Raw genomic sequence first — 26,148 nt, 5'->3', positions numbered from 1 at the left:
GGTTAAAAAGTGCACATGGCAAGCTTGATAGAGTGAGAAATGCATTTCAACTTTTATTTATTTATATAGCACATTTAATTGCAATGTTGTTGCCCAAAGTGCTTCACAGTTACATTAAAACATACATTTATAAAAACATTAGCAGCCGATTTGTGTAGGTGGGCTTAAAAATTAGGGAGTGCTGGCAGTTTAGAAATCATGTCCTGATTTTTCAGCTCACACTCTGCTGGCTGCTCACACACCTGGGTTCCTATGGCAACTCACTCTACAGCAAGGGCAGAGAAGAGCGGTTAAAAAACAAACTGCTCCAACTTGCTCACTTCACTGGCGGTTGCCATCTTCAAACAGTTGTAGTTAAAAAATTATAAATCCTACAGCGAAGACCCTACATTTTACATAGTATGTCTATGAAATATAAAAAATTAAAGCACAGTTGCAGTTTAGAAATTGCCCTTCAAATTAGAGTGGAGTTTCAATGAATGTCAATGGGCGGCGTGAGCTGCAAACAAATGGTCATATTGTGAAAACTATCAGGACTATGGCTTAGCCGTGGACATTTTTAGTGGCAGCAAGGATAGCTAAAATAAGATTTGTGAAGGTGTGCTTGAAAATGAGGGAGTGGTGGCAGTTTAGAAATCATGTCCTGATTTTTCAGCTCCCACTCTAGCTTTTGTCAGCTCCCACTCTAGTTTTGAACATTCAGCTATTCATTCCTATGGGACCAATTTCGCCACAAAAACGCTGATATTTTGTGAACCATTCGGTGAAACGTTCCACAAAGTAATAGCACACCAATCGGGATCAATTCGCACGTTTCGGTATATTACTGTCTATGTAGTGTAAAAACTGTGGGAGGAGTTAGGGTGGTAAATTTGGCTATAATAATAAGAATATATATGTGAGATAACACTAAGTGGTCTTGCCAGGCAAGAACACTTAATTACAGCTTTTTCTGAATGTTTTCCCATAAAACTATGTATATATCATTCTGCTCAGCTCCTCCTGCTCTATAACATGCTACTTACTGATTGCACTGCATTTCGTGGTGACAGGTCCTCATTAAATTGTTTATAACTACATACCTAGGTAACAAGCATGCATACTTTTTAGTACCTATTTTATGAATTCTCACTTCATACATACAGCTGCTTTCAAAAATTGCTTTGGTTGCCCCTGGAAACAGTGGTTCTATTCTGCTGTCAGACATGTGCCCTAACACCTTGTACTGAGACATTTGGATCACTGATCTACTCAAATTAGGTACCATTACCATGGCTAAATATTGGTACTTACCGTTTTGAACCTAACTAGATGCTTCATGTGCATAATTCCTTTGCAGTAGTTCTGAGGAAGTAAACTGTCATCTTGACCTTTTAACACAGCAACTAAGTCCCATAAATTTTTACTACCACCTGGAGGCTGAAGGAGACACAATACAGTTTGTGACAGTTTTTTTTTTTTTTTTGCATTATTAGCAAAAAATTGCCCACAAATGTTTTTTTCTTTAATTAATATATATATATATTTTTAATTTGCAACTTCAGACTAAAACAAGTACAAGTATTAGAATGGGTTTGTGCTGTTTTGCTAAGTATGGTACTGGATGAATAGTGTGGATACAGCAACGGTTTGGGTTTACAGCGGCAGGTGTTTATTCTTTATCTTTTAACTATATTTGTATTTTATAATTGCTTGTTACATATTTACCCACAGGAGCTGCAGCGCACTGATCTAGGTGATAATGTGATATTCAGGTTCAACAGATGTAGCAGTACTCATGGGGGGGGGGGGTCATCTACAACGGCCACATTGCTAGTTTTTGGAGCAAAAAAGTCACAGCACCTCATTTCATGCCTTTTTTAACGCCCATGCGATATTTTGTTGTACAAACGTTTTAGCGCCATGCTCGCCACTTGGGAAAGGTGAGGGAGTGACTGGGAGTGGTGGGGCCAGGCCAGGGCCATGACATTGGGCCCAACAAAATAACACCTGGAAACAGGTGTAAACATTATTGAAAACTACTCCAGTCAGGGCTGTTTTTACTCCAGGCACACACACGGACTGGTGTGCACCTAGTTTAGGGCTCATGCACACAAGCGTAATGGCTCAGTGCCCGTGCTGCAGACCGCAATGAGCGGTCCACAATGTACGGGAACTGGCTGTGTGCACAGAGTTTGCGGATGCGGACCTATTGACTTGAATGAGTCCGCGATCCGCAACATACGGCCAACTATAGAACACCTTCTATTTTTTAGTGGTGCGAAGGCACGGACCTGAAAGCCCAGGGAAGTGATTTGTAGAGCTTCCGTGGGCTTCCAATCCGTGCCTCCGCTCCACAAAAAATGGGTGAAGTTCTATCGTCGGTTGTACCGTATCTTGTGAATTGCAGACCCATTTAAAGGGTTTCTGTCACTAGAATTTTTAGTATTAAAATTTTTTAGTATTAAACTGGCTGACATTGATGATGTGGTAATGTCAGCTGCACCTAACTCTGCTATTCTAATGATTATCTGTGCCCCCGTTACTGTAGAATTCTTACTTTTATAATATGTAAATTAGCCTCTAGGAGCAGGGGGGGCGTTGCTCCTGCACCTAGAGGCTGCCGTCTCCCATCTCAAGTTACGCCTTCCAAGTGTTGATTGATAGGGCCAGGCATCGTTCGCATTCTTCTGCCTGCCCTCTGCCCTGGGGAAATCTTGCACTGTTCGGTATTCTGCGCAGGCACGGTGAGGGAGGGACGTTCGCAGGCTGCCAGCTTCCTCACCACTCCTGCGCAGAATACCGAACGGCGCGAGATTTCCCCAGGGCAAAAGTGGCACCATGTTGTAGGGGGGTCCAAATTGACAGAAGGTGGGACAGGACAAATAGGCCAGGTCAGCAAAACCATAGCAGAATACCGCAGAATACCACAATATATTGCCCCAAAAGCTTTCCATCTGTGGTGGCCATCAATGGCTCCCATTTCCGGTCCTCCTCCTCCAGTTCTCTCTGATTAAGATATGAAGCAGTAGGCTTAAGAGGTGAGATGTGGGCCACAGAGCATGTGTGGTCGCTGGCCATGAGTACCTGATTCTCAAAGAGTTAATTACTGCTAAGCGCTCATTATGAACGCTACCTGTGGCAGACAGGAGGGCTAGGACGGCCCTCTCGGCATCAGCCCACCAGGAAATTTCCCTGTAAGGTCTGCGGCCAATCCACCCCTGAGTGTACAGCTACACTGCATACACATAGAAAGCCACTAGGGCTAAAAATGCCCAATTTGCCACCTATCACTAATGTGTGCACTGCTAATGAGTGAACCTATATAATAAAACTTCACTTTTATTTATAATCTAAAACCTAAGTGAATTTAAAAACACAACCAATGACTGCAATGAATAGCGCTATTGATAGAACTGAAGGCAGCAGTAGTGCAGCGCTAATGATATGATTTATACAGCGTCAGTGTGCCTGCAGGTCAGCACTGCGTCGGGGTGTAACTAGCCAAGTCAGGCTCCCCCCCCATAAACATGTAAACATCTCATGGGGGGGGGGGGGGTGTCATAGGATCTGTAAAAAATGGCAGCCAAAATAGAGCAGCAAACGGTGCCATTTCACCCGCAAGGTGCTGGAACCCAAATGGGCTCCATTTTAGACAGTGGAATCTGTAAAGCGTTATTGGTATTCGTCGTGTAACAGGAATACCAGTGTGAACAGAGCTTTACAATCCACATAAAATAATATTTCTCCCAGTTATATAGCTACACAATGAGAGTTTGTGTCCCGGGTGCTGATTTTCCAGATACAACTCTAGGAGGAGGATGGGACCCAAATTATCAGGGATCACACTTGAATGAAAACGACAGGGTGAAAGAAGGTGGCAAGGGCTAAGTCAGGAAGGTAGCTAATAGCAGCAAGGTAGCAGGACCTTAAGGCCTCTTGCACACGACCGTACGTATTTTGGAGGTCCTCAAAAGACAGATCCGCTAAAAATACGGATGACATCCGTGTGCATTCCGTATTTTGCAGAACGGAACAGCTGGCCCCTAATAGAACAGTCCTATCCTTGTCTGCAATGCGAACAAGAATAGGACATGTTCTATTTTTTGGCGGAACGGAAATACGGAAACGAAATGCACACGGAGTACCTTCCTTTTTTTGCGGACCCATTGAAATGAATGGTTCCGTATACGGTCCGCGAAAAAAAGGAAATGGACACGGAAAGAAAATACGTTCGTGTGCAAGAGGCCTTAGTGGGATGAGGAGGCAGCAGGAGAGGGGACACAAAATAGCAGGGCAGAAGGGTGCACACAAAGTAGCAGCAGTCTGTATGGGAAAGGAGGCTGGAGGGGCACAAGGTGGCAGAGGTTTCTACAGATTAACCCCAAAACATAGTAGGTGAAAGGGAAGCAACAGCAGAAGGAAGGCGTCTGTATAGTGGAGACACACCTTGGTAGTGCGGGGTCTATGTGTAGTGTCCCACTAGGTAAATGTGGGCACTACACAAGGGTCAATTGGGCCACATTGTTCTCCACCTCCTGTGGAGAACACATGGACTGACCAGTTTCTATCCTCCACATTTTAATGCATTTGAATGTGTAATTTTCCTGTGATATGTGCAGCAGGCCTATTAGGGTGTAGTTAGGCATCCTAGGCACTAGAGGGAGCCAGTGAACACTTAGTATAAATACTTAGACCCAGACAGGGAGGAGTTAGTCTGTAGTCAGGAGTCTGTGGAGACAGAAGTGAGAGGGCACCAGCCAGAGATATGCTGAGCCTCCTCCTGACATGCAGCTGGATAGTCCAGGCTTCTAGTTGCTACCAGGAGGCTAGTGAAGGATCATAGCCTGCCTGAAGAACATGAGCCTATGCTAGCTCAGAAGATTCACCCCAAGAGAAGAGTTTGCCTCCTGGGAGAAAACCTGCAATTCCCACCAAGCCAAGCAGAGCCAGTGTTACCAACTAGTACAAGTAAGCTGAAGGGCAGAAGGAGTAGTAATGTAAAGCAAGGATGAATACCTGAGGAAGATTGTTACCAAGGATAAAAGCCAGCATTGGGGCATCCGGGCCTTGGGATAAAACCAGACAGGAGTTCTAAGGAACAGTGTACGCTATCTCTGAGGAGAAGGTACAGCCTGATTCTGAGTGTGTTGTTGTTTACCATCTGAGTATCTTGCAAGGAAACAGTATACCTGCCATAATTGTGAAAGCCTGCTTGTGAAGTGTATCTGATATGTGGAACTGAATTGACATCCAACTGTATAAAGTTAAACTGTTTCCAGTAAAGCAAAGTTTGGTTCACCATACCATCTGTGTACCTCACTTATTACAACTATAAATCGGTGTGTGCCACCGTTACAGGCACTGGCATCACGAATCTTAAAGGGACCTTGCCCCAGGCACATAAAACACCTGCAACATCCAGGGCACCTCATCCACCACCAGGCCTGGTCCCTAAATACAGAGTGTGCCCCAGAGGTCTACTGTGCCAGCCTCTCCTTCACTGCTGTACGCCTGCCCAGGGTTTTCCTACAGAACTGTGAGTAACCCTCGCTTTCCCAAAAACCGTGACCTCACAATCGCAATACCCTGCAGGTCTGGCGTGATGCATATGTGGGGTTGTAGGTGGGATAGGTAAATGACAGGGGCGGTGTTAAGGGGGGAGGCAGGTAGGAAGATGACAGGAAAATACAAACAGGTTTTCTAGCATGGGCTCTGTGTGGAAAGGATGGAGGTTGGAATTAGGGCTCGTTCACACGAACGTGTGAAGCCCGTTACCGTATTGTGGACCGCATTTGCAGATCCGCAATACACGAGCACCGTTCCGTGGCCATTCCGCATCACGGATGTGGATCCATTAATTTCAATGGGTCCGCAAATCCGGAGATGCGGAACGCAAGAACGGGCTTCCGCACAGCAAAAAGATAGAACTTGCTCTATCTTTTTGCGGATCGGAAGGATCGTGGACCCATTCAAGTGAATGGGTCTGCGATCCCCATGCGCCTGCCCCACGGACGGTGCCTGTGCATTGCGGACCACAATTTGCGGTCCACAGCACGGGCACTGGCTTCACACGTTCGTGTGAACGAGACCTTAAATAGAGGTCAAAAAGAATTGATAAATAAGATTGCACTGCATAGAGCAGAGAGGCAGACAGCAGCTTCAGGGGCACTTCTCCGAAGGTCCCAGAGTACTCAGTGTGTAAGGTCTCGTCCACACTTCCGTGTCAGTATGACATACATAAATTAAAATGTCCTTATATAATCCTTGAAGGATCCATGGTTGGTCCATCTGTCAGCTTACTCTCTGCGTGTCATCCGTAATCAACGGACATTGCACAGATGAAAATTAACTTCATGATATTTTCTATCTGGCTTCCGTGAAAAATGGACGCACCAAGGATGCCATCCGTGTTGTCTCCGTGATTTTCACGGACCCATAGACGTCAATGGATGTGTGCAGTCCGGGGCACAGATGAAAGTAGTGCATGCATCTGTGGATTTTTTGCTGACACACGAACCACTGAAAATCACGGAAATGTGGACAAACATATTGAAATTAATAGATCAATATGTTGTCCGTAAAAAAAGCGGACAGAATAGGTAGGTCCCACACGGGACTGTGGACGAGGCCTAAGCAGTGCTCCTGCCTTCAGGTCCCACCTGCTTTTCTCCTCCTTCCAGCTCTGTTGTGCATTGCTGCCACCTAGATGTAGAGAGGAGGAAAGTAGCAGGGGTATGCTGATCAGTGCATCGATGGGAATATACCGTGGCCCCTCTTGTTTTAGTCTGTGCTGGGGCCCTGAAGGTAGTACTAATGTCAGTACTGCAGCTGCACACAATTTCCTGACGTCTTCTAGCATCAGGACATTTAGTGCTGAAGGCCAGGTTTCCTGGCACCATGAGCCCATAGCAGTTGGTATGGCGTTATTTATGCCCCTGCAGCCTTCAGTTCTTTCACAGTGTGTTACACCAATAGCGCTATTGATTACAGTCACTGGTTGTGTTTTAAGTTCACTTTGGCTTTAGATTATAAATACAAGTAAAATTGTAAAATATAGGTTCACTCATTGGCATTGAGCACATTAATGATAGGTGGCAAATTTATTTAAATTTTTAGCCCTATTGGCTTTTTGTGGTATTGCAGCTTAGCCTCATTTAAACGAATGCGATACCAGACTTAGCCCTTATTCACACATCAGTGTTTGATCAGTGATGTCCATCAGTGATTGTACGCCAAAATCAGGAGTGGAGGCTTCACAGAGATAAGATATGAAGGAAGGATCTGCACTTCTGTATTTGACCTTGGCTCACAATCACTGATGGAAATCACTGAACAAACACTGACTGTGTGAATAAGGCCTTAGTCCTCATGCTCATCACCACAGTTTCAGTCAGCATCTGATCCATGTTTTTTGCAGATCTGCTGTGGACCCATTCATCTCAATGGGGCAGCAAAAGATGTGGATAGCAAGCCCGTGTGCTGTCCACATCTGTAAGTCTGTTCCGCAGCCCTGCAGAAAAATAGAACATGTCCTATTCTTGTCCATTTTGTGGGGAAAAAAAGACAGCATGCTCACAGCCGGGATCTGTGTTTTGCAGACCTGCGATTTGAGGACTACAAAACACTTACGGTCATGTCCATGAATCCTTATGGAGAAGAATGGTTCTGCTTTAATGACATCTACTTTGTTACTTACAGAGAGACATTCTGAAAACCATCTCAGTTTCTTGCTCCTCAGATTACCGGTCAACTTGTCCACCTCTTGTTTAATATCACGAGATACCTTCCCACACAGTAAAGGCGGTGCACCAGGCTCCATGGCACGGTCTATTAGATGGAGAAGACACAAATCTCATACTGACAAATAAACCAGTGATATATAAGTCTTCCAGCAGTCAGAATTAAGATGATCACATACCAGTGTTACCAATTATTTCTTCCCATGGACGGTCTGCCAAGATATTTATTTGAAGAGGTGAAATCAATGGCGTTAGTGACCACAGCCTCACAGTGGAATCCCGTGAACAAGACGCCATGGTGAATGGCCGATTGGGATGGCATGTTAGACCTGGGCAATATAAACATCAGTTATGTCAAAGGTTTGAGATGTCTTTTCTGATATCTTTAAGCCATTTCTTTAAAAGGTTTTCCAGTAAGAAAAAGGAAATGTGTCGCCAAAAATATTTTCTGCCAGTTAAAACCATAAGGTAACACATATCCTGTTTTTATTTTCTGATTGTAATTATGGGGTCTGCCATCTTGCCTGAGCTGTTCTTAATAGCATTGACAAAGCATTAAAAGATTGCTTTACGGCAGCCCCATGGTCCATAGACACAATGGACTGAAGGGGCCTCATTGACTTCTATGGGAGAGTTTTCTAGGCATGCTCTGTGACCTGTGCAGAGGTCATTGTACAAGGAAAGAATATATAAGCTGTGGAAATTGCCGATTGTGAATGGTGGATCCTGTCTTATCTATACACAGAGGTGATATCATTACAGGTAGGATTAGAATGACCGATAAGCAGGTAGGTACCTGCAGTAAAGTGATCTGTACAGACCAAGAAGTGGTGTCTATTATTAGGCTTAGTGGCCACTGTGAAAACTGCAGGAATTAGTTGTGTTTTAAAAATCTAGATATTGACATGAAAAATTAAATAAAATCTAACTTAATAAAAAAAAATTAAATATGTTAAACATAAAAACATGATTTAAACAATAGGTAATTTTCTGATGACAAGTTTCCTTTAACATAGTAGCATAGTTTATAAGGCCGGAAAAAAACATGTGTCCATCCAGTTCGGCCTCTTATCCTGCAATTTGATCCAGAGGAAGGCAAAAAAAAAACAACTCCTGTGAGGTAAAAGTCAATTTTCCCCACTTAAGGGGAAAAAAATTCCTTATAATTTCCTTAATATCAGAATAACTCCCTGGATCAATGACCCATCTCTAGTAGCTATAGCCTGTAATATTATTACCCTCGAGAAATACATCCAGGCCCCTCTTGAACTCTTTTAGTGAACTCACTATCACCACCTCCTCAGACAGAGAGTTCCATAGTCTCACTGCTCTTACCGTAAAGAATCCTCTTCTGTGTACACCGTAGGACATGTTGGCTAATCTCTCAATTTTAAAATCAGTTTGAGGGTTTAGTAAGACCGCAAAGTGCACCTGTCTTTGCTATTATTTTGTTATATTGTTATATTGATTATCACATCCACATAATTGCTACCTTGTGTAGGATGTCTATTGTGGTACTTGTGGTTCGCTGCAGGCATCCTCCACTGTATGCATTTTTGCTGGGGATCGCCATTAGCAACGGGCCACAAGTGCAGGATTTGCTCCCCTATATATATGCACGACTGCATGTGGGTTTGAGCACCTCCTGCTAATGCCAACCTGTCTTCTTAGTTTATATATATAGATTCCTGGAGGTGTATAAACTCCTATTTAAATGTGCCTGTTTTCCATCTACAGGCCACATTTAGGTGCACCTGTGAAGCCTGGGCTATATCAGCCAGTCTTGAGTGGGACTCGCAGACTCCTCCCTCCTCCCACTGCAAGCATGGTTTTATGCTGGAGGTAACTGGTGAGTTGTTTGTGAGTCGGCCTCATGCTCCTGTAATTTGCCCACTGGCTCCTGGTATTGCCCATACGGCTCAGGTAGGAGAGTGTTAGGTCCCGGGCTACTTGAGAAACCTTGGCGCGGTGCTCGGGTTCAGACATGTCCTACACCGTAGGACATGTCGGCTAATCTTTCAATTTTAAAATCAGTTTGAGGGTTTAGTAAGACCGCAGAGTGCACCTGTCTTTGCTATTATTTTCTTCTGTGTACAAACCTTCTTTCCTCCAGACGCAGAGGATGTCCCCTCGCCACAGCCACAGTCCTGGGATTAAATAGATGATGGGAGAGATCTCTGTACTGACCCCTTATATATTTATACATAGTTATTAGATCTCCCCTCAGTCGTCTTTTTTCTAAAGTGAATAACCCTAATTTTGATAATCTTTCAGAGTACTGTAGTCCCACCATTGCAGTTATTACTTTAGTTGCCCTCCTCTGAACCCTCTCCAGCTCTGCTATGTCTGCCTTGTTCACAGGAGCCCAGAACTGTACACAGTACTCTATGTGTGGTCTGACTAGTGATTTGTAAAGTGGCAGGACTATGTTCTCATCACGGGCATCTATGGCATCTAATGCAACCCTTTATCTTATTGGCCTTAGCAGCAACTGCCTGACACTGGTTTCTACAGCTTAGTTTGCTGTTCACTAAAATTCCTAGGTCCTTTTCCATGTCAGTGTTACCCAGTATTTTACCATTTAGTACAGTATGTACGGGTGACTTGCATTATTCCTTCCCATGAGCATAACCTTACATTTGTCAGTGTTAAACCTCATCTGCCACTTATCTGCCCAAGCCTCTAATCTATCCAGATCCATCTGTAGTAGTATACTGTCTTCTTTCGTGTTAATTACTTTACACAGTTTAGTGTCATCTGATTTTTTTTTATTTTACTGTGCAAGCCTTCTACAAGATCATTAATAAATATATTGATGAGAATAGGGCCCAATACTGACCCCTGAGGTACTCTACTAGTGACAGTGACCCAATCTGAGTGTGTACCGTTAATAACCACCCTCTGTTTTCTATCACTGAGCCAGTTACTTACCCACATACAGACATTTTCTCCCAGTCCGAGCATTCTCATTTTATATGCTAACCTTTTATGTGGTACAGTGTCAAATGCTTTGGAGAAGTCCAGATATACGACATCCATTGATTCTCCACTGTCAAGTCTAGAACTTACCTCCTCATAGAAACTGATTAAATTAGTTTGCCATGACCAATCCCTCATGAAGCCATGCTGATATGGCGTTATTTGCTTATTTTCATTGAGGTACTCCAAGATAGCATCTCTTAGAAAACTTTCAAACAATTTACCCACGACAGATGTTAAACTTACCGGCCTATAGTTTACGCCGTCCTGGATCAGCTATTACAGCCATGCTAAGTACCAAGGTGTCAAACAGCAACTGCTGTTGACACATAAAAAACATCTCTTACTCCACCGAGGCCAGGAACCTCGGTGATCATCCTTGATTATTCCTTGTACCTTCTTACACCCCTCATTATTCTGTAGAGGGCCGACACCTTCAGATTTATACTTTTTACCATTTATATAACTGAAGAACATTTTTGGGTTAGTTTGCTCTCTTTGGCAAGTAATCTCTAGGTCTCTAGTTTGGTTGCTTTTATTTTTTTTTACATATTGTATTATTTTCCTTATAATTTTTCAATGCTTTCTCGTTACCCTCCTGTTTTAGTGATTTAAATGCTTTCTTTTTGTCATTTATTGCTTTCTTTACAGTTTTAATTATCCACTTTTTTTTTATTGTTCCTTAACCTTTTATTCCTATAAGGTATGTACCTCTCAATTAGATTTTAGGATGCTTTTAAAAATATCCCATTTTGTGACTGTATTTTTATTTTTGAGGACTTTGTCCCAGTTAGTTAGGCCTATGGCCTCACTTAGTTGGCTAAATTTAGCTTTTTTGAAGTTTGGTATTTTTGTTTGCTTAAAATTGGCCATTTAGTAGTAAATGTTAATGATAATTCTGAATTACAGCCAAAATCTAGACATTTATTTTTCTTACAGACGTATTGGTGTTGACATATGCAGCTATATTGCTCCGTGTGTCCTTCAGAGAAAGTCGAGCAGGGCCGATAGGAGGGCATGTAGCACAGAGCTTTCCAAGGCTGGTGTCATTTTGGTCTCACTGGTCATACCTCACTATCCCCCAGATTGAACACTGACAGCACATCCTAGTGATATATGCCATCAATGTCTGTCCTGTAACAACCCCTCTAATTTCTCATTTTGTGTATTCATTCTGCAAAAAAGTGACCATTTTGCCATCAGCTGAATATACAATATAAAGTATTTTCTTATTTCCAGTCATGTTCATGTTTAAGGGCTCTTCCAGTAAAAAACATTGTGTCCTGTTTTTATGCCCTTAACTAGAAGTACATTTGACTCCTTACTTTGACGTAACATTTTAAAGCTTTCCCTGTGTTCTGATCCCCTGACCTCAGGCAGGAAGTTCTGATTCTCAACACACAGGAAACAGCTTTCTCCCCTCTGATGTCATCTCATCTTGTGATCAAATGGGTTTGGTGCACATTTTGTCTAGGCCGCCACTTTGGTGCTTCCCCTGAAGTTCTGTAGAGAGCCCATGGATCTTTCCTCCCCCTGCCCAGCTTAACTTCTCCTGCAGCTTTGAGCAGCTGTACAAAGCTTTCCCCTGACTCCCTGCAATGTGTACAACAGCTCCTGATAATCTCCATAGGAGCCCATAAGCCCTTCTCCCCCCACCAGCAATGTGTACAGCCGATGTAAGGTACAATAGGCAATGTATATTGGGTTGATCAGCACACGTATTGGGCAGCCTCTGCATTTACAATACGAAGAGACCTTCTCCCTGACCCTGGTCAATGTATAAAAGGATAGGGTCTGTTTGTAGAGTACATGCAGAATAAGGGTGCCTTCACACGCTGCAGATTTTTTTGCTGAATTTTTCACGACTGAAAATCAGTTCCATTCATTTTTATACAGTAGGGAGGAAGCACGTGAATTTCTGCAAGCCCCATTCAGGTGAATGGAATTGATTTTCAGACATGGAAAATTCTAGAACAAAATCTGCAGGGCGTGAAAGCACCCTAAGGGTTCATGCACACCATTGTGTGTGCCCCACGCCTGTGCTGCAGACTGCAATTAGCACCCATTGACTTGAATGGGTCAGCAATCTGCAAGATATGGTCCGCACTGCAAAAAATAAATAAAAAACAAGTTCTATTTTTTTCGCGGTGAGGAGGCACAGCCCGTAATCCCACACAAGAGCTTTGTAGTGCTTCCGTGGGCTTCAAATACTTGCCTCCCCTCCGCACCGTATCTTGCAGACTGGGGACCCATTCAAGTCAAGGGGTCCGCATCCGCAGTACGGCATGCACGCGGTCGGTGTCCATGAGCCCTGATTTCATACCAGCAGCTTCCATCATTTCTGTGCGCAGGAGCTGGACGAGGGGAGAGAGAAGGGCTCATGGGCTCAATGTAGAGACTATCAGGAGCTGCTGTACACCAGGGCTGTGGATTCTGACTTGTGGACTGGACAGCATTTGTAACGCCAGTCTTAGTACATCTGCCCCTGTGTGGAACAAAGCCAAACCTCTTCGGTCACATGATGAGATGACATCTCGAGACAAAGGAGAGAAATCGGTTTCCTGTGTGATGAGAAACAGAACTTTCAGTCTCACGGTCAGGGGACCAGAACAACAGGAAAAACTTAGAAATTTTACATCAGGAGTCAAATGTATATCTGGGTAAGGGCATGCAAATAAAACACTTTTTTCATTAGAATACCCTTTTAAGCTACAGTACTTTTTCAAAAAACAACATATTCACCGACAACAATGAAAAGACTGTAAATAGTACAGACAAGTAATGGCATATTAACTGAAAATGATGGACAGAATCGACATACCGTATACATCTGCCCCATGATCATACACAGTATCCAAACAAGTTCCATCCCTGGTGTCCCATACTCGTATAGTGTAATCCCAGCTTCCAGATATTAGAAGGTATGGTATTTCTGTATTCCACATCAATCCCCGGACTGGGGCAGTGTGTCCACTGAGCACATTTATACAAGCATCTTGAGTGTAGTCCCAGATCCTTACCGTTCTGTAAGTAATATTGCAATGTAAGGATCACATATTTTTCTGTTTCTAAAATGATAAAGGAGCATTGCCTGAAGGTTTACTGATACAATGACCTGGAAGATTGATGTTCAGTCCTTTGCCTCCTTTTAAAAAGGTTATCCCACAAATGTAAAACAGTTTTTAGGTCCCATTCCCACGACCATATGGTCACCATGCCCATGCTGCGGACCACAAATAGTGGTCCGCAAAACGCTTGCACCGGCCACGTGAATCCCGTATTGCTGTGCGGACCCATTGACTTGAATGGGTCTGCGATCTGCAAGATACTGCAAAAGATTGGACATATCCTATCTTTTGTGTTGCGGAGGCATGAACCCAGGAAGCACACGGAAGGGCTTCTGAGTGTTTCCGTCGGCATCTGCACCGCAAAAGATAGTATGTGCTATATTTTGCCGTATCTTGTGGAAAGCGGACCCAATTAAGTCAATGGGTCCGCATCCACGATGCAGAGTTCACACAGGCGCGACGACCATATGGTCATGTGAATGGGCCTTAAGTCACATAACCGGAGGACTTTCATTCCTTTCTGTGTGCAGGTAGCAGCTTATCAAGCACCTGCATCTCACAGGAAACATCACTATTTGTCCTTGTTAACCTCTTCCTCCTATGCATAGAAAATAGTCCCTCATATATAGGTCCAGATATACATATGGTATGGACTGCCCCCCAATTTCCATCTGGACTGTGTTGACTTCTATGAATTTAGGGATCAGTGAATGAAAAGTGTCCGGGCTGCTTCAGTATGAGATCCCTATGCCAGCACTGAGTGGAGGGGAAGGGAGCAAGGAAGCTACTGAACATGCTAGTCCACCACTAAATGCAGAAGATATGGTGAACCGGATAAAACTGCAGGGGGCGCTACCACAGAAGAAAACGTACATAAAAAGAACACTATTTTTATCGTATCTATAGTACTATATTCATTGCTTAGTAATACTTTTATCCCTTTAAAAAAAAATTATGCACAGGCAGCTGGGGTGAATATGCAAGTATGGAGAAGTCATGGGTGATAGTATCTGAGATCCTTATCTGCCTATATGATGGAATCTCATGTCAGATAAGCACTCCAGCAACCACATGCTAACAGTGGGCTTGTCTGACATATGTTTTTTGCTTTTTTCTGTTACTAAGGAGTGGGAGCCATATTGATTTTTACTTCCTTAACCCTTTCAAGACCAAACTATTTTTCACCTTTGTGACCAGGCTTAATTTTGTAAATCTGACATGTGTCACTTTATGTGCTAATAAATTTGGAATGCTTTTATTTATCCAAGCCATTCTGAAACTGTTTTCTCGTGACATCTCAAACTTGATGTTAGAGGTAAATTTGGGACGATAACGTTGACCGTAATATTATAAAAAATCCAAAATTCACTGAAAATTTGGAAAACAATGTCATTTTCTAAACTTTCTACACATTAAAGGCAGATAGTGATACCTCATTAGATAGTTTTTACTTAAGATTCCCTATATGTTTACTTTATGTTGGCATCATTTTAAAAATTATATTTAATTTTTTTAGGATGTTAGAAGGCTTAGAATTTAAGAAGCAATTTTTCTCATTTTCTATAAAATTTTCAAAACTGACTTTTTCAAGGACAGGTTCAGTTCTGAAGTCACTTTGAGGTCTTTACATAATAGAAACCACCCATAAATTACCCTATTTTAGAAACTACGCCCCTCAAATTGCTCAAAACTGGTTTCACAAACTATGTTAACCCTTTAGGTGTTCCACAAGAATTTGAGGAAAATGGAGGTAAAATTTTAAATTTTCTGTTTTTGTGCATATTTTTAATTTTAATCCAGTTTTTCCTATAACACAGCAAGGGTTAACAGCAAAACAAACCTCAATATTTATTACCCTGATTCTGCAGTTTACAAACACACCCCATTTATGTTCGTAAACAGCTATATGGGCAAACAGCAGGGTTTAGAAGGAAAGGAGCAACATATGGTTTTTGGAGAGCAGATTTTGCTGGAATGGCTTTTGGGTGTCGTGTCATATTTGAAGGCACACTAAGGCACCCCAACAGAAGAAACCCCCCAAAAGTGACTCCATTTTGGAAACTACACCCCTCAAAGAATTTATTGAGGGGTTTACTGACCACTTTTACCTCAGATGTGTTTCATAATATTGAGAAATGCTTGGCTGTGAAAATGAAAAATTAAATTTTTTACAAGAAAAAGTCGCATAAGCTCAAATTTCTAATTTTAACAAGGGATAACTGAAGAAAAAGTACTCCATAATTTGTTACCCATTTTCTCCTGAATACGGAAACTACTGTATGAGCAGATGGCAAAATCTATTTCAGCAAATTTCACGTTAGAAAATGCAGATGCCACTCCTTTACTTTTGACTTCTAAGGGCTTTTTTGTTGATTTTAAGATTTTTTTGTTGATTGAGCTGTGTAGGGGCTCATTTCTTTGCGGGATAGGCTGTAGTTTTTAATGGTACAATTTTTGGGTATATACGACTTTTTGATCGCTTTTTATTTAATTTTTTCCGAGGTGAAGTCGGCTAATATTGTAATTCTGCCAGTGTTTTTTATTTTTATTTTTTATGGGGTTCTCCATGTGGTATATTTGATAAGATAATTTTATTCTGTGGAAAATTTTTTAAGAGATCCGCTCACCTCTGTTACCCTCACGGTAGGTGCACCAAACAAAATTTGAGATCACCCCTCAAAAATTGGTTAAATGTAAAATGAAGTATGAATGGGCACTCATATAAGGAGGTATAGGACACCATTTATTTGTTAAAAATTATTAAAGCTAAAAATACAAATACAATTTCAGCATAAAATATTCTACTGGAAAGATAGAGAGCAATCAATCCTGATTTTTGGCCGTGGCTGGTACTTCAATCATCCACACTATGATTTCTGATAGCAACCTTGTTATGGGAAAGGGGTGACTGATAGCCAACCTCCGCCTAATCAGGTAATGATTCTCTGCAGTTTAATACATAAAACATAAAATGATCAACACATTTGGCCAAGCAAGATAAAATACTACGTTTTGGTCCTATATAAAAAACAAATGCACAATAAGTGCTGGATTGTCGCTGGGTAGGTTAATGTCCCGGAATGAAACTCCACATATATGACAGTCTCTGTAGAAAAGATACACTTCCTTTTGTGTCCACAATGTTGTTACAATTGTGACGATATTCAGTCTTAAAGTGCAACTATTAATACTTTTCCTCCTGGTGTCTTGATGTTATCGTTTCATAAGTTTTGAAACGATAACATCAAGACACCAGGAGAAAAAGTATTAATAGTTGCACTTTAAGACTGAATATTGTAACAACATTGTGGACACAAAAGGAAGTGTATCTTTTCTACAGAGACTGTCATATATGTGGAGTTTCATTCCGGGACATTAACCTACCCAGCGACAATCCAGCACTTATTGTGCATTTGTTTTTTATATAGGACCAAAACGTAGTATTTTATCTTGCTTGGCCAAATGTGTTGATCATTTTATGTTTTATGTATTAAACTGCAGAGAATCATTACCTGATTAGGCGGAGGTTGGCTATCAGTCACCCCTTTCCCATAACAAGGTTGCTATCAGAAATCATAGTGTGGATGATTGAAGTACCAGCCACGGCCAAAAATCAGGATTGATTGCTCTCTATCTTTCCAGTAGAATATTTTATGCTGAAATTGTATTTGTATTTTTAGCTTTAATAATTTTTAACAAATAAATTGTGTCCTATACCTCCTTATATGAGTGCCCATTCATACTTCATTTTAATTTTATTCTGTGGGTTGATATGGTTATGGGGATACCAAATTTATATTGTTTTATTTATGTTTTCTACCACTTTTATATCATGAAATATCTTTTTATTAAACTTTTTTTTTTGCATCACCAAATCAAAGACCCATAATTTTTAGATTTTCCATCAATGTAGCTGTATGAGAGCTTGATTTTTTGCAGGACAGGCTTTAATTTTTACTGGTACAATGTTGGGTTCTATATGACTTTTTGAGCGCTTTTTATTCAATTTTTTAGGAGGTGAAGCAGGCAAAAATTGCATTTCTGTCAGCGTTTTTTATTTTTATTCTTTATGGGGTTCTCCATGTGGTTTAGTTGATATGATGATTTTATTCTTCGGGCTGATACGGTTATGGCAACACCAAATTTGTATTGTTTTTTTCATGTTCTATGACTTTTATATCATCAAATCACTTTTTATTAAACTTTTTTTTTTTGCATCACCAAAATCTAAGACCCACAACTTTTATTTTTCCACCAACATAGTTATATGAGGGCTTATTTTTTGCGGGATGGGCTGTAGTATTTATTGATATCATTTTTGGTATGCATATGACTTTTTGTTCACTTTTTTTCATTTTTTTCAGAGGTGAGGCAAAAAAAACCCCAGCAATTCCACCAGTTACATTTTTTTTTTTTACAGCGTTTACCATGCAGGATTAGTAACATAATAATTTTTTAGATCAGGTCATTACGGACACGGCGATACCAATTAAGTGTAGTTTTTGAATAAATTTTTTTTTATGTCTTATAAATGAGCGGATATGTGAAAAGGCTGTTTTCAATTTACATTTTTATTTTATTTTTTAGCCAGTATTGTCAGTTGCATATCATTGTGGTGCTCCTTTTGCAGTGATTTATGTATTTGTATATTTTCATCCACACACTACTTTATCTTGTGTAGGATGCCTTTGTGGTCCATATGGTCCACTGCCGACATCCTCCATTGTATGCATTTTTTTTGCTGGGGATTGCCACTAGCAACGGATCACATGCGGAGGAATTGCTCCCCCGATTATAAACATGCGACAGTGTTTGGGGTTTTTGAGCATTTCCTCCCATTTAGGCCACTTTATTTTAGTGATTTTTCTTTATATGTATGGAATGTGCCATTGCGCAATGCTGGTAGCATTCTAGTGCACCTGGTAGCCCGTGTCACATGGCCTGTTATAGGTGGGGCTTGCAGCCTTATCCTTCTGCCACTGCATGAGTGATCTCACTATGGAGGTATGAGGGAGCTTGGCTGTAAGTTGTATCTTAGCACCTCTCAGACCGTGTTCACACACAGTAGGTAGTCTAGTGGTAGGACCCATGCCACACTGAGATATCTTGATGGTGGTGCAAAAGGGCTCCGTTGTGTTCCTGACAGGAATATATTGGCTAAAGTCTCAGTTTTTAACATCAGCTTGAGGGATTAGCCAGTATTGTCAGTTGCATATCATTGTGGTGCACCTTTTGCAGCGATTTATGTTTTTTTATTTTCACACTTTTTTTTTATTAAGTCCCACTTGGATCTTGAAGATCCAGTGGAGCTGACGGCTGTACTATACTTTGCAATGCTCTTGCATTGCAAAGTATAGTACTATCAGGTTTTCTGATCGCAACACTGGACGCCTTTGGAAGACGTCCGGTTGCCATGGCAACCTTCGGGCCGCTGCCATCGCAGCGCGGCGGCCAGATGGTTGAGAGAGGGAGCTCCATCCCTCTATTAACCCCATGGCAGTGGCATCTAAGAGGTTATAGCAGAGTGTCACTCGCTGCTGATGGCGGCAGTTTAGGACTGCAACAGGGGGCACAGATGGGGGCAGGGGGCTCAGATGGGGGCAGTGAACAGTTAAAGCCAGTAGCCGGCATGTGCAGAGCACGGCCGGCAAAGTTAAAAGCAGGGGGCACAGATGGGCAGCTGGCGCTGATCGGGCAGAGGGCAACGAAGGGGCTGGCATTTGGGGGCTCAGATCGGAGCAGGGGGCACAGATGAGGGGCACAGATTGGGGAAAAGATCAGTTAATGCCTGATTTCAGGCTCTGATCTGCAGAGTGCAGATCAGAGCCTAAAACCAGCATTTTTACACTGCTGCGCTTCAATTGGTTAGTCTGCATAGACTAACCAATTGGAGCGATCGCCGACAAGGGACCACTCTGATTGGTCCCTTGCCGACATTACTGGACTCTGCACTGTCCCTGGCAGCGGCAGTGCAGGGGCAGAAGTTTTAATCCAAGCGCTTTGCAGCGCTTGGATTAAAGAGTTGCCAGAACGTTTATATACGTGATATCTGAACGGGGTATGTGCAGATAGCACGTATATAGACGTATGACAGTCGTGAAGGGGTTAAGGGTCCAGCTACACAGCGACATGCATCGCAGCAATGTGCTGCAACATTTTGCGTTGCAGCATGTTGCATTGCAACACCATTGACTATCATTCCAAAAATTGTAACAAATGTTGCTGTGTAGCTGTACCTTTTCTTGTTGCATGACTTGCTGTTGTGCGACACATGTCGCCATGTAGCCGGACCCTAAGAGTTTTTTTAGTTGTTTTTTTAGTGCATTGACGGGCTGCACCACCTATTCTTAATGTAGCTGATCATGTCCCGCCAGTGGTTTATCTTTTCTAATATGCAATACGTGTTTAAAAGTGGATTTACACGGGCAGAAGAGCAGCAGATTGTTGGGAAGGAAGCGTTCGTTGCTGACATTTGGCTGCTTGTTCAGTGGAGGTGAAGTGCTGCACTTAAATACAAAGATCAGCTCCACAGTAGGTGGACGATGGATCGCTATTGCATACATCTGCATTGTTTCTTGGCAGCCGATTGCTGTTTAGACAGGCAGATTGTCGGAACCGAGTGTGCACAGGAACATTCGTTCCCGACAATCTGCCCACCATTAGGCTGCGTTCACACGGGCGAGATTTCCGCGCGGGTGCAATGCGGTAGGTGAACGCATTGCACCCGCACTGAATCTGGACCCATTCATTTCAATGGGGCTGTTCAGATGAGCGATGATTTTCACGCATCACTTATGCGTTGCGTGAAAATCGCAGCATGCTCTATATTCTGCGTATTTCACGCAACGCAGGCCCCATAGAAGTGAATGGGGTTGCGTGAAAATCGCATGCATCCGCAAGCAAGTGCGGATGCGGTGCGATTTTCACGCACGGTTGCTAGGTGACTGTCTATACACTGTATTATTTTCCCTTATAACATGGTTATAAGGGAAAATAATAGCATTCTGAATACAGAATGCTTAGTAGAAGGTCAATTGAGGGTTAAAAAATAAAAAAAATTAACTCACCTTGTCCTCTTGTTCGCGTAGTTCTCCCAGTCTTTAGTTCTTTAAAAAGATGAACTATGGGCTAAAGGACCTTTGATGACGTAAGATCACATGCTCCAATCACATGGTCCATCACCGCGGTGATGGACCATGTGATTGGAGCATGTGATCTGACGTCACCAAAGGTCCTTTAGCCCATAGTTCATCTTTTGAGAAGTAAAGAAGAGACCGGGACTTACGCGAACAAACGGAGAAGGTGAGTTAATTTTTTTTATTTTTTTTAACCCTCAACTGATCACCTACTATGCATTCTGTTTTCAGAATGCTATTATTTTCCCTTATAACCATGTTATAAGGGAAAATAATAACATCTACACAACACCGAACCCAAACCTGAACTTCTGTGAAGAAGTTCGGGTCTGGGTACCACAGTCGGTTTTTTATCACGCGCGTGCAAAACACATTGCACACGCACGATAAAAACTGAACATCGGAACGCAATTGCAGTCAAAACTGACTGCAATAGCATTCCTACTCGCGCGGGTTTGCCGCAACACACCGGGACGCATCCGGAACTAATCCGGACACGCTCGTGTGAACCCAGCCTTATCCACCTTAAGATGGGAATACCCTTCAAGTGGGTTTTTCCAACCTGTTCTCTAATGAAAGCCATCACCACAATCTATTGAAACCACCCCTATAACAACTGATCTGGCAGCCACACATTTGTTGTAATAAATGGCGATCATTTAATACCTGGTAATACATGGTACCTAGTCCAGAAATAAAAAAAAATGTTTCTAAATCAAAAAGAATCCCCACTGTTCCATGGATCAATGATGGTCCAGATATATACAGTATATATTAATAGTAATCAGACATCAAATTGTAAGTGTTGACCTACCCATCATCAGAGCCACTGCATAAAATTCCTTCTCTAAGCGGAGACCACCGTACATGGAACACCTTGGCTGTATGTCCAGTGAAAACCTTCAGGGGCTGATCAGAGCTGGTGGCCAAGTAATACACTCTGACATTTTTGTCTTCGCAGCCAGTTGCAATCATATCTCTAGATCAAAAACAGAGGAAGAAGGAAAAAGCTATTTCTGATATTGCTTCTGCTGCCCTAAGAATCACATCTTCACATTTATGTAGATAAAAAGGTGAACAACCTGCAGGTATATTGGGGGTCATTTATAAAGACTGGTGGTCATTTACTAACTGATATATGCCAGTTTTCTGTCGTATATCTGTCGCAGATTGCGGTGCAAAGGTAGAACAAGGTAAAATAAAACTATGGGACTGTTCTCTCAACTCCTTGATGGCCTGACCAGACTCTTTTTTGCAGTTTAGAGTCCATGGTGTAACAGTCCTGACTTTTTCATTTGTTGTGATACCAAGATAATTTGTGGTGTGCTTTTCCGTGAAGCACTGGGCTGTTTATTAATACATTTCTTAGATGAATATTTTTTTCATTTATTTTTAGTTTTATTTGGGAGTAAACTGAACCAAAAATCATTTATGTTTTAACTTATAGCTCTTTATTTTTTAAATATGCAAATATAATGGGTTCCTTAACCCTTTTGCAACCACACCACGGAAAATAAAGGGGTGATGAACTGGTGCCTGCTGCCCGTTAACTTACATGGTGAGTTTATTTATTTATTTTATGCACTTATATAGCGCTACTATATTCCGCAGCGCTTTACAGACATTAGCATCACTCTGTCCCCAATGGGGCTCACAATCTAAGGTCCCTATCAGTATGTCTTTGGAGTTTCACAGTACCACGTACAAATGTTGTGCCACTGGCAGATTCATGCAGGAGGGGACACTTAGATAATGTGTTCCCGGCAACCTGTGCCCCATAGTAAAATAAAATAAATAACATAAACATTAAATTACAGAAAATGTAAAACTAAATAATATATTTTTTTTTAAAAAGCACAAAAAACCTACACACCCATCAATTTTAGTTTCCTCGTGATGCAAATAAGTTTTGCATGGACATCAAGGTATTAATATGGGCTTAGGCATTAAAGGGGGTGTCTGCTTTTGCTATATTGATGACCTATCGTACAAGCGCTGTGTTCTCTTCAGTGTTTACCTGCTCGTCGTCAGCATTGCAGCAGTGAGCAGATGTAATTATAACTCCACTCTCCCGTTCACTTCAATGGGACGGCTCCCTCCTATATAATATGTAGCACTTCAGTCACCTTTAGCAAATGCAAGTCCACACCGGGAGCTCTGCTTAACCCAGCACTGACACTCATTATGCCAATATTGTATGTGAGTGACCAATAGAAGTCATACTCACAAGTCACTGGTACAAAACCTTTTGTTTCTTTTTATTTCTTTAATTTATTCCAATATAAAATGGTACGTCATGAGGGACAGACATCGTTCACATCTCCTCCCCAGAATGATCTATTTCAAAGCGTTTATTTCTTTTAATGTTGATGATTATGTCTAATGAAAACCCAAAAGTCAGTATCTCAGAAAATTATATAAGACTAATTAAAAAATGATTTTTGATACAGAAATGCACTCAATACTTGGTCAGGGCTCCTTTTGCATGAATTACTGCATCAATGCGATATAGCATGGAGGCGATCAGCCTGTGGCACTGCTGAGGTGTTATGGAAGCCCAGGTTGCTTTGATTACGGCCTTCAGCTCATCTGCATTATTGAGTCTGGTGTCTCCCATCTTCCTTTTGACAATAGCCCATAGATTCTCTATGAGGTTTAGGTCAGGTGAGTTTGCTGGCCAATCAAGAACAGTGATACCGTGGTAATTAAACCAGGTATTTGTACTTTTTGCAGTGTGGGCAGGTGCCAAGTCCTGCTGGAAAATGAAATCAGCATCTCCATAAACCTTGTCAGCAGAGGGAAGTGCACTAAAATTTCCTGGTAGACGGCTGCACTGACTTTGGACTTGATGTAACACTGTGGACCAACACCAGCAGATGACATAGCTCCCCAAACCATTACTGACCGTAGAAACTTCACACTGGACCTCAAGCAAATTGGTTTGTGTAAGTCTCCTCTCTTCTTCCTAACTCTGGCACCTTGAGCTCCAAATTAAATGCAAAATTTACTTTCATTTGAAAACAGGAATTTGGACCACTGAGCAACAGTCCACTATTTGTGAATCACCAACAAATTCTTGAATGTCCTTTTCTCGACAATCCTTTCAAGGCTGCGGTTATCCTTATTGCTTGAGCACCTTTTTCTACCACACTTTTTCCTTATCCTCAACTTTTTTTTATTAATATGCTTGGATACAGCACTCTGTGAACAGCCAGCTTCTTTAGCAATGGCCTTTTATAGCTTACCCTCCTTGTGGAGAATGTCAATGGACAATTGTCAATCTTCCCCGTGATTGTGTAGCCTACTAAACCAGACTGAGGGACCATATAAAGGGAACCTGTCAACAACTTTATGCTGCCCTCACTCAGAGCAGCATAAAGTAGAGACAGACATGCTGATGTCAGACGGTGTGTCACTCATGAGCTAAAAGTAAGAGGTTGCCGAGAACCAGTATCATAATCATTGCAGCCCAGGCCTTGAAAAAAGTCCAGTCTACCTGAGAAGAGTCATGGTTATTTATAAGCTCCTGCTCTCCCGCCCATCTGCTGATGATTGTCTTCTCCTTACTTTTCTCCCTAGAAGAGTGACACACCAGTGAAATCAGCGCATCTGTCATTACTTTATGCTGTCCTCGGTGAGTTTAGCATAAAATTGAGGACATGTTCCCTTTAAAGGATTAGGAAACATTTGCAGATGTTTTGTATTGATTAGCTGATTTGAATATGATACCATGAGTCTATAATATTTAACTTTTTCACAACTTTGGGGTTTCATTGGCTGTAAGCCAGCCCATAATCATCAACATTAAAAGCAATAAACACTTGAAATAGATGGCTCTGTGTGTGATGAATCTATATAATATTTGAGCTTCATTTTTTTAATCAAATTACTGAAATAAATAAACTTTTCGATGATATTCTAATTTATTGAGATGCACCTGTGCATGGCTATAGAGGGGGCTAATATGATTTTTTTTATTTTGTAGTATCGGTTTTATTTGTTCATGCAAAGGTTATCCTTCCTACCAGTGGTGCAAAGTGTCCACAACCTCCTGGCACCTGGCAGTGGAAGACTAAAGTATTCTTAATGTTTGGGTCATTTTGTCTGGATGTATTATGGGAACACACTACAAAGAAGAGTAAAGTATTTCATAGAAGACTACCAATGTACAATGCTTACTTGTTGTTTTGGCTCCAGTCACAGCCGAAAACAGCGGCTGGATGTTTATACTTGTGCAAAACTTTACCATCAATTGTTCGGATAATGCTGAAACAATTAGAGAGAATGATAAAAAATGACTCTCATAATGTCTCCAGGTCAAGTGTTAAGTATATAATGTAAACCACCAAACCACCCAGGACAAATACCGCACCATGTTCTCAGCAGTACTCACCAGAATCCATCTCCACTGCACGTGGCAATGCGCTTAGAGTCCTTGTGGCTCCATGAGATGCAGAAAATACCATTTTTCCCATGCTATAAAGAAAAATTGAATGTAAGATACATGAGTATTCTTGGAAGTAAAATGTATTTATAGCTTTATAAGCTGCAGTTTAGTAGGTGGCCCATCTATTATGTAGGGCGTCAAGGATAACAATAATGTGCAATGCCACTTACTTTGTCTCACTTTGTACAGTATAAGCTCTTACCTCATTAAACCGAGTTATCATTTTTCCTTTCTTTACATCCCAGATAAAGCCCCCATTCCGGGAAGTGGCACCGGCTATGCAGTTCAAGTCCCCTACACATGATGAATGCAAGAGTTTTATTAAAATGTATTAGACAAAAGGAGGTTTAACGTTTTTTGGGGGGGATTTTAACATTGATGGTCTATCCACTGGACACCGCACACCTCCACTGATCAGCTATTTCAGAGTAGCACCAGAACTACACATGTCTGTCCATTGTGTAGTGGACGGAGCTGCTAACTGCACCTCGGTGGAGGTGCAGGGGGACAGATCCCCGCTGATCAGATAACATTAGGCCAACCACATTACAATCCCAGAAACCACTTTAAGAAAAAAGGGGTTTTCAGAGACTTAAATATTGATGACTTATCCTTATAGGATAGGACATCAGTATCTGATCAGTGAGGGTCCAACTCCCATCATGCCTGTCAGTCAACTGTTAGAATAGGCTACAGAGCTCCGGTGAGAGCTACAGCCTGAGACGTCACATGTCATTCACATGGTCGTATTCAAGTGAACAGGACTGAACTGCAATATCAAGCACAGCTGCTATACA

At 41.8% G+C, this 26,148-nt stretch overlaps 1 protein-coding gene across 4 annotated transcripts in view; it reads right to left on the bottom strand.

Annotated features, from left to right (window-relative positions):
- WDR17 (WD repeat domain 17) overlaps nucleotides 1–26,148 on the bottom strand; it is a 202,594-nt gene that overhangs the window by 47,306 nt on the left and 129,140 nt on the right. For all 4 annotated transcript variants that reach the window (XR_005776375.1, XM_040418688.1, XM_040418685.1 and 1 more), the window contains 8 exons: nucleotides 25,554–25,645; nucleotides 25,298–25,380; nucleotides 25,084–25,170; nucleotides 21,719–21,883; nucleotides 13,522–13,724; nucleotides 7,901–8,050; nucleotides 7,679–7,809; nucleotides 1,294–1,419 (listed from right to left, as the gene is read on the bottom strand). Coding sequence is in view for 3 of the 4 variants with exons in the window: in XM_040418688.1 (XP_040274622.1) it covers nucleotides 1,294–1,419; nucleotides 7,679–7,809; nucleotides 7,901–8,050; nucleotides 13,522–13,724; nucleotides 21,719–21,883; nucleotides 25,084–25,170; nucleotides 25,298–25,380; nucleotides 25,554–25,645 (1,037 nt within the window). In the remaining variant the exon portion in view is untranslated. The remainder of the gene's footprint in view (nucleotides 1–1,293; nucleotides 1,420–7,678; nucleotides 7,810–7,900; nucleotides 8,051–13,521; nucleotides 13,725–21,718; nucleotides 21,884–25,083; nucleotides 25,171–25,297; nucleotides 25,381–25,553; nucleotides 25,646–26,148) is intronic.

Source organism: Bufo bufo, chromosome 2 (assembly GCF_905171765.1).
Source record: "Bufo bufo chromosome 2, aBufBuf1.1, whole genome shotgun sequence".
Taxonomy (NCBI): Eukaryota; Metazoa; Chordata; class Amphibia; order Anura; family Bufonidae; genus Bufo; species Bufo bufo.
Note: the sequence above shows the minus strand (reverse complement) of the source record. Positions and strands in the feature narration are given on the sequence as shown.